Genomic DNA, 18,313 nt, shown 5'->3' with positions numbered 1-18,313 from the left:
CGGAGCCCTCTCCCCAGACCGATGTGGGCAGTGCCGCTTTGGAGCCCTCTGTGAGGTGGAGACTGGGCGCTGTGTGTGCCCCTCTGAGTGCGTGGCCTCGGCCCAACCCGTGTGCGGTTCGGACGGGCGCACGTACGCCAGCGAGTGTGAGCTGCACGTCCACGCCTGTACACACCAGATCGGTCTCCACGTGGCCTCTGCCGGGCACTGCCGTGAGTGGGGCCCCGGGCTGGGCAGGCGGGCATCCCGTGAGTTCTCTGGCCAGGGTCTGCTGACCCCGGCCTCAACCCATCTCCTGCAGAGACCTGTGGAAACACCGTGTGTGCCTTTGGGGCAGTGTGCTCCTCTGGACAGTGTGTGTGTCCTCGGTGTGAGCACCCCCCCCCTGGACCTGTGTGCGGCAGTGACGGCGTCACCTACAGCAGTGCGTGTGAACTACAGGAAGCCGCCTGCCGGCAGCAGATGCACATCGAGGAGGCCCGGCCGGGGCCGTGCGAGCAGCGTGGGTGCGGGCGGTCCGGGGGAGCTGCGGGGCAGCAGCCCCGATGGAGGCCCATGGGTGATGCAGCTCTCCCCCACAGCGGAGTGTGGCTCCGGAGGCTCCGGCTCGGGAGAGGACGGCGAGTGTGAGCTGGAGCTCTGCCGGCAGCGCGGTGGCGTCTGGGACGAGGACTCGGAGGATGGGCCCTGCGTCTGCGACTTCAGCTGCCAGGGTGTCCTGAGGAGCCCGGTGAGCCCCCTGGTTCCGGGGGTGGCGAGGGAAGGGGCTGAGGCTGCGCTCACCCACACCACCCCTCTAGGTCTGTGGCTCAGATGGTGTTACCTACGGCACAGAGTGCGACCTGAAGAAGGCCAGGTGTGAGTCACAGCGAGAGCTGTATGTGGTCGGACAAGGGGCCTGCCGCAGTAAGTGAGCACGGCACCGCACCGCACCAACACACCATACCACACTGCACCGCACCACACCACAATACATACCGCACCACACCCCACATACCACCACAACACACCACACCACACCACACAGTGCACCACAACACACCACACAGCACAGCACACCTGTATACCACACCCCACAGCCCACGCGTTGAGGGGCACTTAGGACGCTGAGACTGACCTCACCTTCCTCGCAAAGCTTTGTACACGTGTGTTAATGTGTGCATCCACACATGGTCACACGTTTCTTCATGTGATTGTAAAAACATACTTACTGGCGGACATATGGGCCTGGGTTTGTGTGTGCCTAAGGCTGGGTGTCCATGCTATTTGAGTGTTCTGTGTGTAGTCTGTTTTGTGGGTTCTGGGTCCTGCATTTACAGACACGTTCTTTTGTGTGATGTATCTGCCTCTCCCGTAACTTCAACCGCAGCTTCTCAGAACTTAGTGGGAGTGGGCGTCAGAGGCCTGAGTAGTGAGGGAGAGGCAAAGTGACTGGGCTCAGAGTGGGGATTTGCACCAGGCCTGAACCCTCTGCCTCCTCTTGTAGGTACCACATTGGCCCCACTGCTGCCTGAGGTCCTAACACACTGTACCCAGACACCATACGGCTGCTGCCAGGATAATATCACTGCAGCCCGGGGCGTGGGCCTGGCTGGTTGCCCCGGTGAGTATTCAAGCCCAGCTTTGACCTTGACCCGGTGGCTCTGCGCAGCGCAATGGACCGGTGCCCCTTCCCTTCACAGGGACTTGTCGGTGCAACCCACATGGCTCCTACGGGGCCACCTGTGACCCGGCCTCCGGCCAGTGCTCCTGCCGGCCAGGTGTGGGTGGCCTCAGATGCGACCGATGTGAGCCTGGCTTCTGGAACTTCCGTGGCATTGTCACCAATGGCCAAAGCGGCTGTACTCGTGAGTGACTTTCCACGCACTTTCATTGCGGTGCTTGGGCCCTGGCCTGACCTTTGGCAGGGCTCCCTGGCAGCTGGGGAAGCCTGTTTAGGCTCAGGCTTCAGAGCCGTCCTTCCTTCCAGCCTGCAGCTGTGACCCTCGGGGTGCGGTGCGGGATGACTGTGAGCAGATGGCTGGGCTGTGCTCCTGTAGGCCTGGTGTGGCTGGTCCCAAGTGCGGGCAGTGTCCAGACGGTCACGTCCTGGGCCCCACCGGCTGTGAGGCAGGTGAGGTCAGGGCCGGGGCTGAGCTCTGTCTTGGAGGGTGTGGGCCGCGCTAGTAGGGCTCTCCTGTGTCTACCCCAGATTCCCGGGCACCTGAGACCTGTGTGGAGATGCGCTGTGAGTTTGGCGCCTCCTGTGTGGAGGAGGGCGGCTCTGCTCACTGTGTCTGCCCCGTCCTCGCTTGCCTGGACGCCAGTGCCACCAAGGTGAGAGGTGGGGAATGTGGAGGGCGGTGGGTGGGAGAGGGCGGTCCTGCACGAGCGTCTCTGTCCTGTGCCCCAGGTCTGTGGGTCAGACGGTGTCACGTACGGCAATGAGTGCCAGCTGAAGACCATCGCCTGCCGCCAGAGGCTGAACATCTCCACCCAGAGCCTGGGCCCGTGTCAGGGTGAGGCCCGGGAGCCACGCCTGGAGCTGACCGGGGAGGAGAGGCCCTGCCCTGACTCCGGCCTGCCCACCCGGTCTTCCCGCAGAAGCTGTTCCTGTGGCTTACCCCACCAGCCCAGGGCACGTCTCGAGCGAGGCCTCGCCACCTTCACCCGGCACCCTCCCGCTGGCTCCCAGTAGCAGCCCCCAGGCGTGGACCCCCCCTGCGGTGGCATCGCCCCCGCAGCCCACAGCCAGCCTCCCCAGGACCACTGTGTGGCCCATGCGGACCCTGCCACCCACAGCACCCTCCACCGTGTCCAGTCTCGCCTTGTCTGCCTTCGGTGAATCCGGCAGTGCCGATGGCAGTGGTGATGAGGAGCTGAGCGGGGACCAGGAGGCCAGTGGGGGAGGCTCTGGGGGTGAGTGGGGGCCTCGGACGTGGGGGTGGGGCTCGTAGGGCCTCCACGTGGGCCAGGCTCAGACGGTGTATCTCCCCAGGCCTCGAGCCTCCTGACAGCAGCCGTGAGGTAACCCACGGGCTGCCCGTCGAAAGGGCTTCCTGCTACAACTCACCTTTGGGCTGCTGCTCGGATGGCCAGACACCCTCCCTGGACGCAGAGGGCTCTAACTGTCCGGGTAAGTGGGTGACATGGGCAGGGCGGAGCGTGAGAAGCAGCCTGGACGCTCCAGGGCGCTCTCCTCAGCCTTGGCCGCAGGTTGGTACAGTCACGGGCCTCAGGCCATGGCACGTGCGAGTGTGGGCGTGGGGGTCAGCACACGCATGCACTCTGTGGTCTCAGCCCTGGAAGGCCATGTGTGCCCTGGACCCCGCACCTAATCCTTCTCTCTCCTTGCAAGCCAGCCTAGGAGTCGCCTGGTAACGGGGGCCAGTCCTGCCCCGGGGTCCCCCCGACTAACCACATGATCATCTGACTAACTTTCCCTGCCCGTGCCCCGTGTGGCTTGCTGCGGGGCCGAGCGCGTGCCGCCAGGGAGGCTGGGCCGCAGCAGGTGCTCACTGCCCCTTCTCCACAGCTACCAAGGCCTTCCAGGGAGTGCTGGAGCTGGAGGGGGTCGAGGGGCAGGAGCTGTTCTACACGCCTGAGATGGCTGACCCCAAGTCAGAGCTGTTTGGGGAGACTGCCAGGAGCATTGAGAGCGCGGTATGGCACGGCGGTGGGGAGCCCTCCCCGGAGGCCCTGGAGGGTCACCCAGGGGACCGACAGTTCCAGCAGCGTCTGCACGTGCCCCATGCTCTCGCCCACTCTGCAGCTGGACGACCTGTTCCGGAACTCAGATGTAAAGAAGGACTACCGAAGTGTCCGCCTGAGGGACCTGGGGCCTGGCAGATCTGTGCGCGCCATGGTGGATGTGCACTTTGACCCCAGTGAGACCCCTTCCCAGGGGTGGTGGGTGGGAGCCGCATGGCAGCAGACCATGTTCAGCACCCACCTTCCCTCAGCCACAGCCTATCAGGCGCCCGATGTGGGCCGGGCCTTGCTCCGACAGATCCAGGCGTCCAGACGCCGGGCCCTGGTGGTAAGGAAGCCTCTTCAGGAACACGTGCGGTTCATGGACTTCGGTGAGTGTCAGGCCGGGCTGTGTCTTGCCGGGTCCCTTCCCCCCCCCCGTACCGTGCCTGCCCTGGTCCTCGGGGGACCTGACAGCTCCCTCACCCCACAGACTGGTTTCCTGCGTTCGTCACGGGAGCTGCAACAGGAGCCACAGCCAGAGCAGCTACTGTGGGCCGACTGCCCTCCTCGGCCGTGACCCCACGCGCCTACCCCACTCACACTAGCTGGCCCATCGGCAGGACCCCAGCGCCCCCTGCCACTCGACGGCCACCCACCACTGCCCCCAGCCGTGGCCAGACTCTGCGTCCGGGTCCCCACCAGCTGCCCCTCCCCTGTGATTCCCAGCCCTGCCTCTATGGGGGGACCTGCCAGGACCAGGATTCTGGCAAGGGCTTTGCCTGCAGCTGCCCTGCAGGCAGAGGAGGCGCTGTCTGTGAGGAGGGTAAGGGTCATCCGCGAGGGCGAGGCCTGGGTGGGCAGGCAGGGCCGGCTCACCCCAGGGCACTCCTCTGGCTGGTTCTGCCCCGCAGCGCTCCGTTCCTCCGTGCCAGCCTTTGGGGGCCACTCCTTTCTTGCCTTCCCTACCCTGCGTGCCTACCACACCCTGCGCCTGTCGCTGGAATTCCGGGCTTTGGAGCCTCAGGGACTTCTGCTCTACAATGGCAATGCACGCGGCAAGGACTTCCTGGCACTGGCACTGCTGGGTGGGCATGTGCAGTTCAGGTGGGCAGAAGGGGCGAGGCGTCTGAATGGTAGCAGGCCAGGCCTGGGCCTTGTGAAAATAGAAGGCCTATCTATCCTGGGACTTAGGGGGATGGGATGGGCCAGGCTAGCGATGGCTCCAAACAAGCATTCTGAACATCTGCTCTTTTTTTTTTTTTTGTGGGTTGAGGGGCTTGAACTCGGCCTGGGCGCTGTCCCTGAGCTCTTCAGCTCAAGATGAGCACTGTACCACTTGAGCCACAGCGCCACTTCCAGTTTTCAGGTGGTTCATTGGAGATAAGAGTCTCACAGAGTTTCCTGCCTGGGCTGGCTTTGAACCGAGATCCTCGGATCTCAGCCTCCTGAGTAGCTGGGATGCCAGGTGTGAGCCACCGGCGCCCGGCCGAACGCCTACTCTTGTCCCTAGGTTTGATACGGGTTCAGGGCCAGCAGTGCTGACCAGCCTGGTGCCGGTGGAGCCCGGGCAGTGGCACCGGCTGGAGCTGTCGCGACATTGGCGCCAGGGCACGCTCTCCGTGGATGGCGAGACCCCGGTTGTGGGCGAGAGCCCCAGTGGCACCGATGGCCTTAACCTGGACACGGACCTCTTTGTGGGCGGCATCCCAGAGGACCAGGCTGCCGTGTGAGCGGAAGTTGGGTGGTCCTCCGTTAAAGCGAGCCTAGTCCCTGACTGCGCTGTGGGTGGCGGGACAGCAGTGGCTGTAGCCTTGACCTCAACCCAGCCCCTGACCTTCCACTGGTCCCTGACCCTCGGGTGTAGCATGCTTTTGGTGGGGGTCTCTGAAGAGGGGCTAGGCTGGCTCTGACCTTCAGTTCCAACCCTTGGCTTCAGCCCTGTCTGTAAGACTGACAACCCTGAGAGCATGAAGGGGGTGGTGGTGACCGCAGGGGCTAGAACGGCGGCTGGCTGACTTGCTATCTCCCTACACAGGGTGCTTGAGAGGACCTCGGTTGGTGTTGGCCTGAGGGGCTGCATCCGCCTGCTGGACGTGAACAACCAGCAGCTGGAGCTCGGCAGCTGGCAGGGGGCGGCCCGAGGCTCTGGCGTGGGCGAATGTGGCGACCACGCCTGTGTGCCGAGCCCCTGCCATGGTGGGGCTCCGTGCCGGGCGCTGGGAGCTGGCGTGTTCCACTGCCAGTGCCCGCCTGGCCGCTTCGGTGAGGCCCCAGACGCTCTCGGGAAGGCAGGTGTTGTGGGTGGGGCTCACGCCTCTCGAGACCCTCATCCAATCTCCTTTTAGGTCCCACGTGTGCAGATGAGGAGAGCCCCTGCCAGCCAAACCCCTGCCCGGGGGCAATGCCCTGCCGCGTCCTGCCCAGGGGTGGGGCCGAGTGCGAGTGTCCCCCGGGACGTGAGGGGGCCCTCTGCCAGACAGGTGGGGGCAGGGGCTGTTGTGGAGAGGAGGAGGGTCAGAGTCAGGTCCTTGGGTTGGGCTGTCCAGTTTGGGGTGGGATTCAAGCTAGTGCTAGGGTTGAACTCAGGTAGATGTGGGGCTGTGGCAGTGCGGCAGACCCGGGGGTGGGCCTAGAGTCTCGTCTGACCCCTGTCCTGTCCTCCACAGTCTCAGAGAGGGGTTCCAGCTCTCGGCCCTTCCTGGCTGACTTCAGTGGCTTCTCCTACCTGGAACTGAAAGGCTTGCACACCTTTGAAAGAGACCTGGGGTCAGTAGGGCAGGAGGGGTGTGGGAAAGAAGTTACTCCACAGAGCATGGGGTGGTGCACACAGCTACAGCCTCGCGTGGCCACAGGGAGAAGATGGAACTGGAGGTGGTGTTCCTGGCCCGTGACCCCAACGGCCTGCTCCTCTACAATGGGCAGAAGACCGATGGCAAGGGGGACTTTGTGTCCCTGGCGCTGCGCGATGGGCGTCTGGAGTTCCGCTATGATCTGGGCAAGGGGGCTGCGGTCATCAGGTGGGCAAGCAGGCGTGGGCGTGGATGACATCGGGCCCTGGCTGGCGATGCCTAGGACTTGGTTCTGGACCTCTTCCCAGACGGACCACAGGGAGGGGTGGGGGTGAGGTGGTGGACCCGTCCAGAGCCCACTCATGGCACCTCTTGCAGGAGCAAGGAGCCCATAGCCCTGGGCGCCTGGACCAGGGCCTCCGTGGAGCGAAGTGGCCGCAAGGGCGCCCTCCGTGTGGGCGACGGGCCCCGCGTACTGGGGGAGTCGCCAGTGAGTATCCCAGGCCTGCCGCCTGCCCACCCTCCTGCTTGCTCCTGTGCCCCTCCTCCTCCACAGGGGCTTGGCAGCCCCTCACGATCACCTCTCACAAAACTGTTTTCTCTCGTCTGTCCTGTGCCTGGTCTGTCTCCTCTCTGCCCCCACTGCTCTCTGGCTCTTGCTCTGCAACCCCCCACCTGCTCTCCGGATGTCAGAAATCCCGCAAGGTACTGTCTGCCCCCGCAGCGCACCGTCTCCGAGGCCCACCCCTAGAGTAGCTCCTTCCCACTAAGGCCCGCGTCTTCCATTTCTGTGTGACTAACTCTGCCTCCTAGGGAGTGGGGCTGGGCGGGGGCCGTCAGTCTCGAGCACTCTGGTCTGGCCCGTTCCTACGGCCCCTCACCCTCCCCTCCGGCAGGTGCCGCACACCATGCTTAACCTGAAGGAGCCGCTCTATGTGGGCGGCGCTCCGGACTTCAGCAAGCTGGCTCGGGCCGCCGCAGTGTCGTCTGGCTTTAACGGCGCCATCCAGCTGGTAGGAGGGGTTGGTGGGGCCGGCCAGGCCTCTCCAGGTGGAGGAAGGGCTGTGGTGGGTGGGACTCCGCTCCAAGCGAGGGCTGTCTGGACAGGGAGGCTGACTGCATGCATCCTCTCCCCTGCAGCTCTCCCTCAAAGGCCAGCAGCTGCTGACCCAGGAGCACATGCTGCGGGCGGTGGATGTCTCATCCTTTGCTGATCACCCTTGTACCCAAGCCTCAGGGCACCCCTGCCTCCACGGGGCCTCGTGTCTCCCAAAGGGAGCCGACTATGAATGCCTGTGTCCTGGGGGCTTCTCAGGGCGGCGCTGTGAGAAGGGTGAGTGAGGTGGTACGGGCTGGGGCTAGTGCGACCTGGAAAAACCACCCTTGGGCCCACCTCATTCCACCTGTCTCCCAGGACTGGTTGAAAAATCGGCAGGGGACCTGGAGACACTGGCCTTTGATGGACAGACCTACATTGAGTACCTCAATGCAGTGACCGAGAGGTAACCTCCCGCTGGGCCCCTGTCCCACGACTGTCCGGTCTTGTCTGGGCACACCGTGCAGGGTGTGGATGCCCGACCCTCCTCGGCCCACCCCCCAACTCTGTGGCCAGGAAGACAGGCCCAGAGTCCCTTTCGGTTCTAGACCCTCTTCTCATATTTCTGTCTCTTTGTTCCCAAGTGAGCTGACCAATGAGATCCCTGTGTAAGTACCCTGTGGCTCCTCCTGCACCGGGCCATTCTCTGCACACAGCCATCTTCATACCCCTCTGTGCTCCACTGTGGGTTCCGCCCTTGGTAGAAGGGATAAGGCCAGGACCGCTTGCGCTGTGCCAGGCTCAGCTTCCTACCCTGGAGATGGGGATTGCCCTCCCCAGGAAACCAGCCGTCCCTTCACCACCCCAGCAGCCATTCCCAAACCACTGCGGCCCCAGTACAATTGTGTACTACGACTGTGTGTGCGCACTCAAGTACTCCTGTTGTTCTCTGTGTGTACATGCATGTGTCTGTTAGAGTTGTGTGTGCACACGTGTGTGTAGGCAGCAGGCTTCATGTGTGCCAGGAGAGCACGTCACCACTGAGCGACATCCAGCCCCGTTCCTGGATATTCTGGGGCCTTGGTGCCCCTCCCCCAGACTCGCCCCAAGCACTCACCAAGCCGCAGGGTCCCGTCTGTATAGTTTGTATGAATGTGTGTGTATGTGTGCAAGCACGTGTCCACATGCGCAGCCACGCACACGTGTGCACCCACGTGTCTGCTCCTAAGAGTGCAGGGCTGTTCCCAGCAGGTGAACCCTCACCTCCATTCCATTCCATGTTACTCAAGCCTCCCTTCTTGAACTCCGGCCCCGACCATGCCCTTCGCTGTGTCCTCACGCTGGTGTTGCATGTGTGTTGCCGCTCAGACCTCGATGGGAAGGGTCACTAATGTCCTGGGGTCATGCTTGCTTCTCCTACCACCCATGTTGACAAGGGAACTTGAGCCTGCATCTCAACCTTTTTCCTCTGCTTACTGCTGCCCTTTCTTCCTGCTTCTAAGCCCTGAAACTCTGGATTCTGGGGCCCATCACAGGTGAGCATATGGCAGTGCTTGAGAGACTCCGGGCTGGCTGAGGCCCTCTGTGTGCTGCCATCTCTGATCGTCTGTGCTCTCCCTCTGTCAGTCCTGTCTCTCACAGTTGGCGTTGCCCCTGCCAATCCCTCTGGCCCCAGGCCCTGCCACTGTTTTCTGTGGCCTCTGGTCACAGTGTGTGCTGCCTGCCCCCGCCCCAGGCCCTGACGCCCCCCCTTCACCCTCCAGCAGAAAGGCGCTCCAGAGCAACCACTTTGAGCTGAGCCTGCGCACCGAGGCCACTCAGGGGCTGGTCCTGTGGAGCGGCAAGGCCACGGGGCCTTCAGACTACGTGGCCCTGGCCATTGTGGACGGACGCCTGCAGTTGAGCTACGACCTGGGCTCCCAACCTGTGGTGCTGCGCTCCACCGTGAGGGTCAACACCAACCGCTGGCTGCGGGTCAGGGCTCACAGGTCCGTGGCACCCTGAAGATAGTAACAATGCCGATGGCCTCCCCTAGGCCTGCGGCTGGGGAGGGAGGAGATGCAGGAGAAACAGCTGCAGGTGGCAATCTCATTCCACATCCTTGCCCCAGGAGCGATACCTGGCGTGGTCCCTACTGAGGCCTGAGTGGAGGGGAGGGGGCCTTGGGGTCTGGAGGAGGCCCGCAAGAGCCTGGCAGTGGGGCTCAGGCTCAGGAACTGGAGGAGGCCTGACTGACAGTCGTGCCCCACCCACGTCCTTAGGGAACAGAGGGAAGGCTCCCTTCAGGTGGGCAACGAGGCCCCGGTGACGGGCTCCTCCCCTCTGGGAGCCACGCAGCTGGATACGGACGGGACCCTGTGGCTTGGTGAGTGCTGGGGGAGCCTGGGGGAGGGCACCCAGGGCCTCAGAGCCTGAGGAGGGCACCCAGGCCTCAGAGCCTGGGGGAAGGCACCCAGGGCCTCAGAGCCTGGGGAGGGTACCCAGGGCCTCAGGACATCTAGGAACCAGGCTGGGAAGGGGGCTCGGGGAGAGTGCTCTCCTAGCACCCATGAAGCCCAGGACCACATATACAGAAAACGCCAGAGGTGGTACTGTGGCTCAAGTGGCAGAGTGCTGGCCCACCCACCTCCTGGGGCTAGATCTTAACTGACCCCTTAAAACAGCAGATGAGTTTCCAGAGCAGGGCTCGGTCCCATCCGCGCTTACTCTGCGGTGGTCAGGCTACCGGGCCCGAGAATGGAACACATACATGGGCGACACCTGGGTGTGCGCCAGAGCCCCTCCGCCTGCCGTGGTGCTGTGTCTCAGGGCGACCTTGCTAACTCTCCCGCAGGAGGCTTGCAGAAGCTGCCTGTGGGCCAGACCCTGCCCAAGGCCTACAGCACAGGCTTCGTGGGCTGCCTGCGGGATGTCGTGGTGGGCCTGCGCCGGCTTCATCTGCTGGAAGATGCGGTCACCAAGCCAGAACTTCAGCCCTGCGCTGCCCCCTGACCCGGCACTGGAGCGCCCCCCCTCCCTGCTGTAATTATTTTCTATTTTTGTAAACTTGTTGCTTTTTGATATGATTTTCTTGCCTGTGTGTTGGCCGGAGAGACTGTTGGCCAGCCTCCCTTCCGTCCAGGCAGCTACGCTGTGGAGACAAACCAGTGCCAAGAGACTCAAAGGGGCAACGTGGCAGCCGGAGCACAGGGCTCAGAGGCCGCCTCGGGTCGCACTGTGCATCTGTGCCTGTCCACCTGTGCTGGTCCCTACTGTCCCCTGCTCCCCCACGCCACCCCCACTGCATCGGACGAGAGCCCTGCACCAGAGCAGGAGGAGATGGCCCTGCACCAGAGCAGGAGGAGATGGCCCTTCGTGGTTCCAATGTGAGCTGCTTCTTTCTTCCTGTGTGTGCTTTGGGCTAGCCTTACCCCAGGCTAGCCTGGACTCCAAGGCCATGTGCCAGTACTGTGACTTAGCAACAATGTTAGCCTCCACTGAATGTCCACCAATTCTAGGGCACTGAAGGTAGAAGCCAGACCCCAACTCGTCTAAGGTGCCCTGACTGGCCCTCAGCTGGCCTTGCCCATTACCCCCACCACCCTGGAAGAGGTGTCTCCACCACCCGCTCCAAGCCCCCTGAGGAGCTCCAAAAGGCAAGTAGACCAGTATGTGTGATATGGTTTACCTCCATTGCCCGCCTGCATGGAAAGCCAGCAGCAACTTCTCAAGAATGGCTATCCAGGCCTGAGCGCCAAACACGTTCTTCATGGTTTACTTGATCTGCCTGGAACGGCAGAGCCGCCGGGGCCTCACAGCAACCCTCACCAGGGCCCTCCTCTGAGAAAGACTAGAATCCGCTCGATCGTGACCAAGGTCAAAGGGCAGAATGCTAGCCATGCCTTAAACCCATAACATCTGTGCCCTCGCTGCCTGCCCCGAATGCCTAGCCTAGTCATCTTGGGAGCAAGACCAGACACAGTTGGTGGGTGCAGCCCCTCCCAACGCAGGGAGGGGAAGCTTGGAGGGATTGCATGGTGTTCATCACTAACTTCAGTATGTCTGTATCGAACACCATGAAATAAATCTGAAAACTTCACAAGAGAAGCTGTTCTTTCCAGGTGCCCCCTGAGCTTCGTGGGACCTCATTTTTGCTGGGGGTGGAGGGCTGGAGCCCCGAGTGGTGTGCATGGGGGTGTGTGTCCTGCCTCTGGAGGAAGTCCAGGCTTTTCACGAGGAGCAAGCGGAAGGGCTGGGAAGTGGCTCAGTGGTAGCGCTTGTCCAGCATGCATGAGGCTCTGGGTTCCATTCCTCAGCACCACATACACAGAAAAAGCCAGACATGGTGCTGTGGCTCAAGTGGTAGAGCGCTAGCCTTGAAGAAGCTCAGGGACAGCGCCCAGGCCCTGAGTTCAAGCCCCAGAATTGGCAAAAAATAAGGGGGAAAAGGAACTATGAAGCCAACAGGATGGCCCCTCCCCCCAACATTTAACTTCTAAGTGTGCTTCTTTGCTGGTTGTAATCTTGGATACTCAGGGGTCTGAGATCAGGGTTGTGGGTCAAGATTCACCCAGGCATGTCAGGCACCAGTGGCTCACCCTGTAACCCTAGCTATTCGTGGTTCAAAGCCAGCCTGGGCAGAAAAAAAAAATCCCTGTGAAACTCTCCAATTAGCCACCAGAAAACTGGAAGTGGCATTGTGCCTCAGTGGTAAGTGCTAGGCTTGAGCCGAAAGCATGCAGGGTCAGCACCTAGGCCCTGAGCTCAAGGCCCGTGACCGGCAAAAACAAAAACCAAAAAGCAAAGCTCACATGATTCATCCTGGGAAAAGTACAGCTTCCATTTCAGCCAATAAAACCCAGCAAGGCCTGTGTGGACCTGCCACCCCAGCTCCATGGACATGCGTGTAGGAAGATCGTCCAGGCCAGCCTGGGCATAAATGCAAGACTGGCGAGTACAATAAAAAGGACTAGATGTGTGGTTCAAGTGGTAAAGTGCTTGTGTAGCATGCACAAGGCTTTGGGTTCAGACCTAGTACTGCTTTTTTGTTTCTGTGATAATGACCTCTTTTTTTTTTTCCGGTACTGGGGCTTGAACTCAGGGCCTGGGCACTGTCCCTGAGCTGCTTTTGCTCCAGGTTGATGCTCTACCATTTGAGTCATGGCACCACCTCTGGCTTTTTCTGTTTATAAGGAATCAAACCTAGGGCTTCATGCATGCTAGGCAAGTGCTCTACCACAAAGCCACATTCTCAACCCTCCTCTTTCCCCCCACCAAAGAGAAAAGCATCTGTAAGCTCAGAACCAAATGTTCTCATGAGTCCATGAACTATTTTTTTTTTTTTGGTACCATTAAATTCAGGGACTGGGTACTGTCTCAGCTTTTTCTGCTCTACCATTTGAGCCACAGCTCCACTTCTGTTTTTTAGTGGTTAATTGGAGGTAAGATTCTCACAGACTGGCTTTGAACTGCAATCCTCAGATCTCAGCCTCCTGAGTAGCTAGAATTACAGGTGTGAGCCACTGGTGCCTGACTTGATTGGGTCTGCAGAGATTGGTTTTCTTCTTTCTTTATTAACTTACTGCTTCAGGACCAATGAGTGGCAGATGCTGGGTAGGAGGAAGAAAGGCCGTCGCACGCTATCGTGCTGGGGGGCCATGCAGGTGCTGGGTTCTTTAGGAAAGGTTGGGAGAGTACCAGCTGAAGGATGACCAGATCCTGCCAGAGCATGGGGCAGTCCGAGGGCTTCTCCACCAGGAGCTGTGGGCATCTCAGGATGGACCTGTGTGGCCTCTGGAAGGCCTTAGGCAGGAGGCAGTTCAGACTTCATGAGGATTGCGTTTGGAGAAGGCCAGAAGCCTGGTCTCAGAAGAGCAGAGCAAAGCACAAGCATCTAGAGACGAGATCTAGGGACTCCTGAGGACCAAGAGGAGCCCCAGTCTGGGGTCTCTGAGCTCCAGGAGTGCGTTCCACAGTACACAGTATGCTGGAGAGGACAAGAAGAGTCAACAGAGGAAGCCAGAAATAGGCCAACCTGGGAGACAGGAAAGGGAGCTCTCCCGAAAATGACACCTGTGTCTGCCGGACTCAAAAGTGCCCTGGGGCGACGGGATTCCAAGGTGGTGGTGGAGTGTGAGGTAGAAGCAGGGCTCTGGGGTGGTGAGGACCCTAGGAGAGATTCCAGCTACCTCAGACCCCAGAAAGGTCACGGCTGGGGCTGCAGGGCACCTCCACCCTCGGGGGGCCCGGGCGTCCCCCTTTGCTGTGAAGTTGGGACACCCTTGGAAACAGCCTCTCTTTCCAAGCCCCCAGACCACTGCTGAGGCCTGAGGCCTTCACAGCTGCCCTCCTCCAACGCCAAGATGTCTCCGGGCTCGAGTCCTCCACCCACGGTGTCAGCAGATACAGGAGGTCTGGGAGGCCTCATCTGCTTGTCTCACTAGCCATACCTCTCTTCTGCAATTGGCCTAGAGTGATACCATGTACAGACCTTCCTCCAGGAAGCCTTCTTTGTCAAGAATTGCCCCAGGTCTAGCTGGGCACTGATGGCTCACACCTGGAATCCTAGCTACTCCGGAGGCTGAAATCTGAGGATTGAGGTTCAAAGCCAGCCCAGGCAGGAAAGTCTGTGAAACTTATCTCCAATAAACTAGCAAAAAAAGCCAGAAGTGGAGCTGTGGCTCAAGTGGTAGAGCACTAGCCTTGAGCAAAACCAGCTCAGAGACTGGGCCCAAACTGAATTGAAGCCCACACACACACACACACAGCCCGGTACTGGTAGCTTATGCTGAAGGGTTAAAGTACTTGAGGCAGTGACCATTTGTTGCTTGTTTCAGAGCAGAGCAACATGTGGTGCTAAACCACTGGGCTGTGTGCCTTTATAAGACCTGCAAATTCTTAGCTCAGGGCTCTCCTCCTGGGCTCCACTGTGTCGAAGTGTAGGACGAGGCCCAAGCTGCAGCCCGTTTAAATAAAACCTTAAAACAGCTGTAGAGTCTGACTCTCGGTGGTCTTCTTGGTGGGGGTCTGTGACCTAGGCACAACAATGCCTGTAATCCTGAGATGCGAGAATCATTGTTCAGAGCCAGCCAGGGCAGGAAAATCTTTAAGACTTATCTCCACTTAATCACAGAAAAAGACAGGAGTGATTGCCTCGAGCAAAAAACAAAAGAGTTTAGGAATGGTGTCCAGGCTGACTCCTACCCTCTGAGGCTGGGAGGGGCTGGAGGACAGGAGAGGAAGAGTGGGCATCGCTGGGGCCTCTGCATCCCCCACCCTCAAACACTGCAGCAAAAACGTCAGCAGGGGGCTGGCAGCATGGCTCAGTGGTAGAGTGCTCGCCTAGCATGCATGAAGCAAGCAAGCATGGGTTCGATTCCTCAGCACCACATACTCAGAAAAAGCCAGAAGTGGTGGTGTGACTCAAGTGGTAGAGCGCTAGCTTTGAGCAAAAGAAGCTCAGGGACAGTGCTCAGGCCCTGAGTTCAAGCCTCAGGACTAGCAAAAAAGAAAAAAAAAAGGCATCAGGTCCAGCAAGGAGGCAGAGGATATGAAAAATAGGTCAAAGAAAACGATAGAAGCATCTTCCTTGCAAGAGATGCAGGCCCCCTCCCCCGGCCCGGGTGGGAGTCCTTCCCTGTGAGCCTGCTCCCCATGGTGTGCACAGTGGGGTCCGTGAGGGCTTCTGAGAGGCATGTCAGCTACAGCTGCGGTGAATCTCCTGCACATGCAGACCTCTTGGGCCCTCCTCACTCTGCCCACCTCAGCGTCAGCAGTCAAGGAAGCTGAGTGAGACTCTCAAGTTTCCTACCTCTCCGGGAGACCTAAGGAACATCTTCCCCTTCTGGGCAGACAACCCGCGCTGTCCCGCACGATCGGGACAGCCGCATGCCTGGAATGAGCACAGCACCTCCCACTGCACCAGGGAGTTTGCGGAGGTGGCTGTGTGGCACAGGCCTGTTCCCCTCACCGGTTTCACATCTTGAACTGATCTGGCTACACGTCCGTTGTGCCAGAGGGTGAGGTGTGGATTTGGGCAGGACTGAAGACCAGTGGTAAGGGAATGGCCATCTTAAAGAAGAGCTCAGAGCAGCTAGACTGAGCACTGGTCCTGAGGTCCTTTCTGAACTCAAGGATGAAAAGCTTTGTTTGAAACACCTGGCCGTTTTGTAAAACATTCTGCTGGAATCTGTGGGTACTTGACAACCACCACTTTCAGAGTGACTCAGAGCAGGAGCCAGGGGTGGAAAAGCGGCCAAGTGTCCAGCGCCTTGTGGACACAGCATTGTTATGACCACTGTGGGGTAGAGGGAGGGAGGCAGCTGGCCCAGCCTGGCCTCTGCATGTAGTCAAAGCAACATTCCTTTTGATGGGGACAGCAGCCTGTGGTGGAGAAAGGCCCTGAGAGCCACATACCTGCACGTGTACGTGTTCGTATCTGCAGGACAGAAGCAGCAGCATGCTAGTTGTCTGCCAGGAAGTGTTCGCATCTGCAGGACAGAAGCAGCAGCGTGCTAGTTGTCTGCCAAGAAGTGTTCGCATCTGCAGGACAGAAGCAGCAGCGTGCTAGTTGTCTGCCAGGAAGGCTGGCACAAAGCGTTGCCCCTCCCCCCCAGCTGTAGCGCAGCGGAGCGCGGGCCCTCTGCTCCTTTAATGAGGCTGGGCGGACAATCGTGTGGGACCTTCAGTGCAGGGGCCAGATGGACCGGCAGGCCCTGGCCCGGGTGGGCCTGTGGGTCAGAGTGCTTAGGGAACTACCACATCTGCACTGGGGGTGGGAAAGCTGGGGCTAAACTGCCACCATCAACCTGACCCCCCCCTTCCATGGCTTCCATCTTCTCGTTCAGGTCTGGACCCGTGGTGGTGGCCTTCTGATCCCATCTGCCTCTCCCAGCTCCTCTGTGTTCAGCCGTGGGTCCTCAGCTCACTCTTCCCAGTCAGACCGCTGTCCTCCACCTGGTCCTCCTCCCTTCTGCACAGGAGCCGACCTTCCCTCCCACCGGGGTCTCCTTCCCTCCCACCCGGGTCTCCTCCTTCCCTCCCACCCGGGTCTCCTTCCCTCCCACCCGGGTCTCCTTCCCTCCCACCCGGGTCTCCTCCTTCCCTCCCACCCGGGTCTCCTTCCCTCCCACCCGGGTCTCCTCCTTCCCTCCCACCCGGGTCTCCTTCCCTCCCACCCGGGTCTCCTCCTTCCCTCCCACCCGGGTCTCCTTCCCTCCCACCCGGGTCTCCTCCTTCCCACCCGGGTCTCCTCCTTCCCACCCGGGTCTCCTCCTTCCCTCCCACCCGGGTCTCCTCCTTCCCACCCGGGTCTCCTCCTTCCCTCCCACCCGGGTCTCCTTCCCTCCCACCGGGGTCTCCTTCCCTCCCACCCGGGTCTCCTCCTTCCCTCCCACCCGGGTCTCCTCCTTCCCTCCCACCCGGGTCTCCTTCCCTCCCACCCGGGTCTCCTCCTTCCCTCCCACCCGGGTCTCCTCCTTCCCACCCGGGTCTCCTCCTTCCCACCCACCCGGGTCTCCTCCTTCCCACCCGGGTCTCCTCCTTCCCTCCCACCCGGGTCTCCTTCCCTCCCACCGGGGTCTCCTTCCCTCCCACCCGGGTCTCCTTCCCTCCCACCCGGGTCTCCTCCTTCCCTCCCAACCGGGTCTCCTTCCCTCCCACCCGCGTCTCCTTCCCTCCCACCCGGGTCTCCTCCTTCCCTCCCACCCGGGTCTCCTTCCCTCCCACCCGCGTCTCCTTCCCTCCCACCCGGGTCTCCTTCCCTCCCACCCGCGTCTCCTTCCCTCCCACCCGCATCTCCTTCCCTCCCACCCGGGTCTCCTTCCCTCCCACCGGGGTCTCCTCCTTCCCACCCGGGTCTCCTCCTTCCCACCCGGGTCTCCTCCTTCCCTCCCACCGGGGTCTCCTCCTTCCCACCCGGGTCTCCTCCTTCCCTCCCACCCGGGTCTCCTTCCCTCCCACCGGGGTCTCCTTCCCTCCCACCCGGGTCTCCTTCCCTCCCACCCGGGTCTCCTCCTTCCCTCCCACCCGGGTCTCCTCCTTCCCTCCCACCCGGGTCTCCTTCCCTCCCACCCGGGTCTCCTCCTTCCCTCCCACCCGGGTCTCCTCCTTCCCACCCGGGTCTCCTCCTTCCCACCCACCCGGGTCTCCTCCTTCCCACCCACCCGGGTCTCCTCCTTCCCACCCGGGTCTCCTCCTTCCCTCGCACCCGGGTCTCCTTCCCTCCCACCGGGGTCTCCTTCCCTCCCACCCGGGTCTCCTTCCCTCCCACCCGGGTCTCCTCCTTCCCTCCCACCCGGGTCTCCTCCTTCCCTCCCACCCGGGTCTCCTTCCCTCCCACCCGCGTCTCCTTCCCTCCCACCCGCGTCTCCTTCCCTCCCACCCGGGTCTCCTTCCCTCCCACCCGGGTCTCCTTCCCTCCCACCCGGGTCTCCTCCTTCCCTCCCACCCGGGTCTCCTTCCCTCCCACACGGGTCTCCTCCTTCCCTCCCACCCGGGTCTCCTTCCCTCCCACCCGGGTCTCCTTCCCTCCCACCGGGGTCTCCTTCCCTCCCACCCGGGTCTCCTCCTTCCCTCCCACCCGGGTCTCCTTCCCTCCCACCCGGGTCTCCTTCCCTCCCACCGGGGTCTCCTTCCCTCCCACCCGCGTCTCCTCCTTCCCACCCGGGTCTCCTCCTTCCCTCCCACCCGGGTCTCCTCCTTCCCACCCGGGTCTCCTTCCCTCCCACCCGGGTCTCCTTCCCTCCCACCCGGGTCTCCTCCTTCCCACCCGGGTCTCCTCCTTCCCTCCCACCCGCGTCTCCTCCTTCCCACCCGGGTCTCCTCCCTTCCCTCCCAC

General features: G+C 61.4%; 1 protein-coding gene across 3 annotated transcripts in view; it reads left to right on the top strand.

Moving 5' to 3' along the window:
• The window catches only part of Agrn (agrin), a 33,894-nt gene extending 22,321 nt beyond the window's left edge, over positions 1 to 11,573 (top strand). Inside the window, exons 9-37 of one of the 3 annotated variants that reach the window (XM_042701971.1) lie at positions 18 to 212; positions 302 to 502; positions 582 to 730; positions 801 to 906; positions 1,487 to 1,603; positions 1,683 to 1,847; positions 1,970 to 2,113; positions 2,192 to 2,316; positions 2,393 to 2,498; positions 2,584 to 2,898; positions 2,978 to 3,115; positions 3,515 to 3,642; positions 3,752 to 3,866; positions 3,942 to 4,061; positions 4,163 to 4,495; positions 4,584 to 4,776; positions 5,183 to 5,398; positions 5,708 to 5,934; positions 6,018 to 6,152; positions 6,339 to 6,438; positions 6,525 to 6,689; positions 6,840 to 6,951; positions 7,358 to 7,474; positions 7,602 to 7,794; positions 7,876 to 7,963; positions 8,142 to 8,144; positions 9,264 to 9,485; positions 9,759 to 9,862; positions 10,331 to 11,573. In XM_042701971.1, coding sequence (XP_042557905.1) covers positions 18 to 212; positions 302 to 502; positions 582 to 730; positions 801 to 906; positions 1,487 to 1,603; positions 1,683 to 1,847; positions 1,970 to 2,113; positions 2,192 to 2,316; positions 2,393 to 2,498; positions 2,584 to 2,898; positions 2,978 to 3,115; positions 3,515 to 3,642; positions 3,752 to 3,866; positions 3,942 to 4,061; positions 4,163 to 4,495; positions 4,584 to 4,776; positions 5,183 to 5,398; positions 5,708 to 5,934; positions 6,018 to 6,152; positions 6,339 to 6,438; positions 6,525 to 6,689; positions 6,840 to 6,951; positions 7,358 to 7,474; positions 7,602 to 7,794; positions 7,876 to 7,963; positions 8,142 to 8,144; positions 9,264 to 9,485; positions 9,759 to 9,862; positions 10,331 to 10,488 — 4,490 coding nt within the window. In that variant the 3' untranslated portion in view covers positions 10,489 to 11,573. Of the gene's footprint in view, positions 1 to 17; positions 213 to 301; positions 503 to 581; positions 731 to 800; positions 907 to 1,486; positions 1,604 to 1,682; positions 1,848 to 1,969; positions 2,114 to 2,191; positions 2,317 to 2,392; positions 2,499 to 2,583; positions 2,899 to 2,977; positions 3,116 to 3,514; positions 3,643 to 3,751; positions 3,867 to 3,941; positions 4,062 to 4,162; positions 4,496 to 4,583; positions 4,777 to 5,182; positions 5,399 to 5,707; positions 5,935 to 6,017; positions 6,153 to 6,338; positions 6,439 to 6,524; positions 6,690 to 6,839; positions 6,952 to 7,357; positions 7,475 to 7,601; positions 7,795 to 7,875; positions 7,964 to 8,141; positions 8,145 to 9,260; positions 9,486 to 9,758; positions 9,863 to 10,330 lie in introns of all 3 variants that reach the window. The other 2 variants (XM_042701972.1, XM_042701970.1) reach the window with 2 other exon arrangements.
• Positions 11,574 to 18,313: the final 6,740 nt, after the last annotated feature.

This window comes from Dipodomys spectabilis, unplaced genomic scaffold, assembly GCF_019054845.1.
Source record: "Dipodomys spectabilis isolate Male_0828 unplaced genomic scaffold, ASM1905484v1 ptg000299l, whole genome shotgun sequence".
Taxonomy (NCBI): Eukaryota; Metazoa; Chordata; class Mammalia; order Rodentia; family Heteromyidae; genus Dipodomys; species Dipodomys spectabilis.
This window is presented reverse-complemented; position numbering and strand designations above follow the sequence as displayed.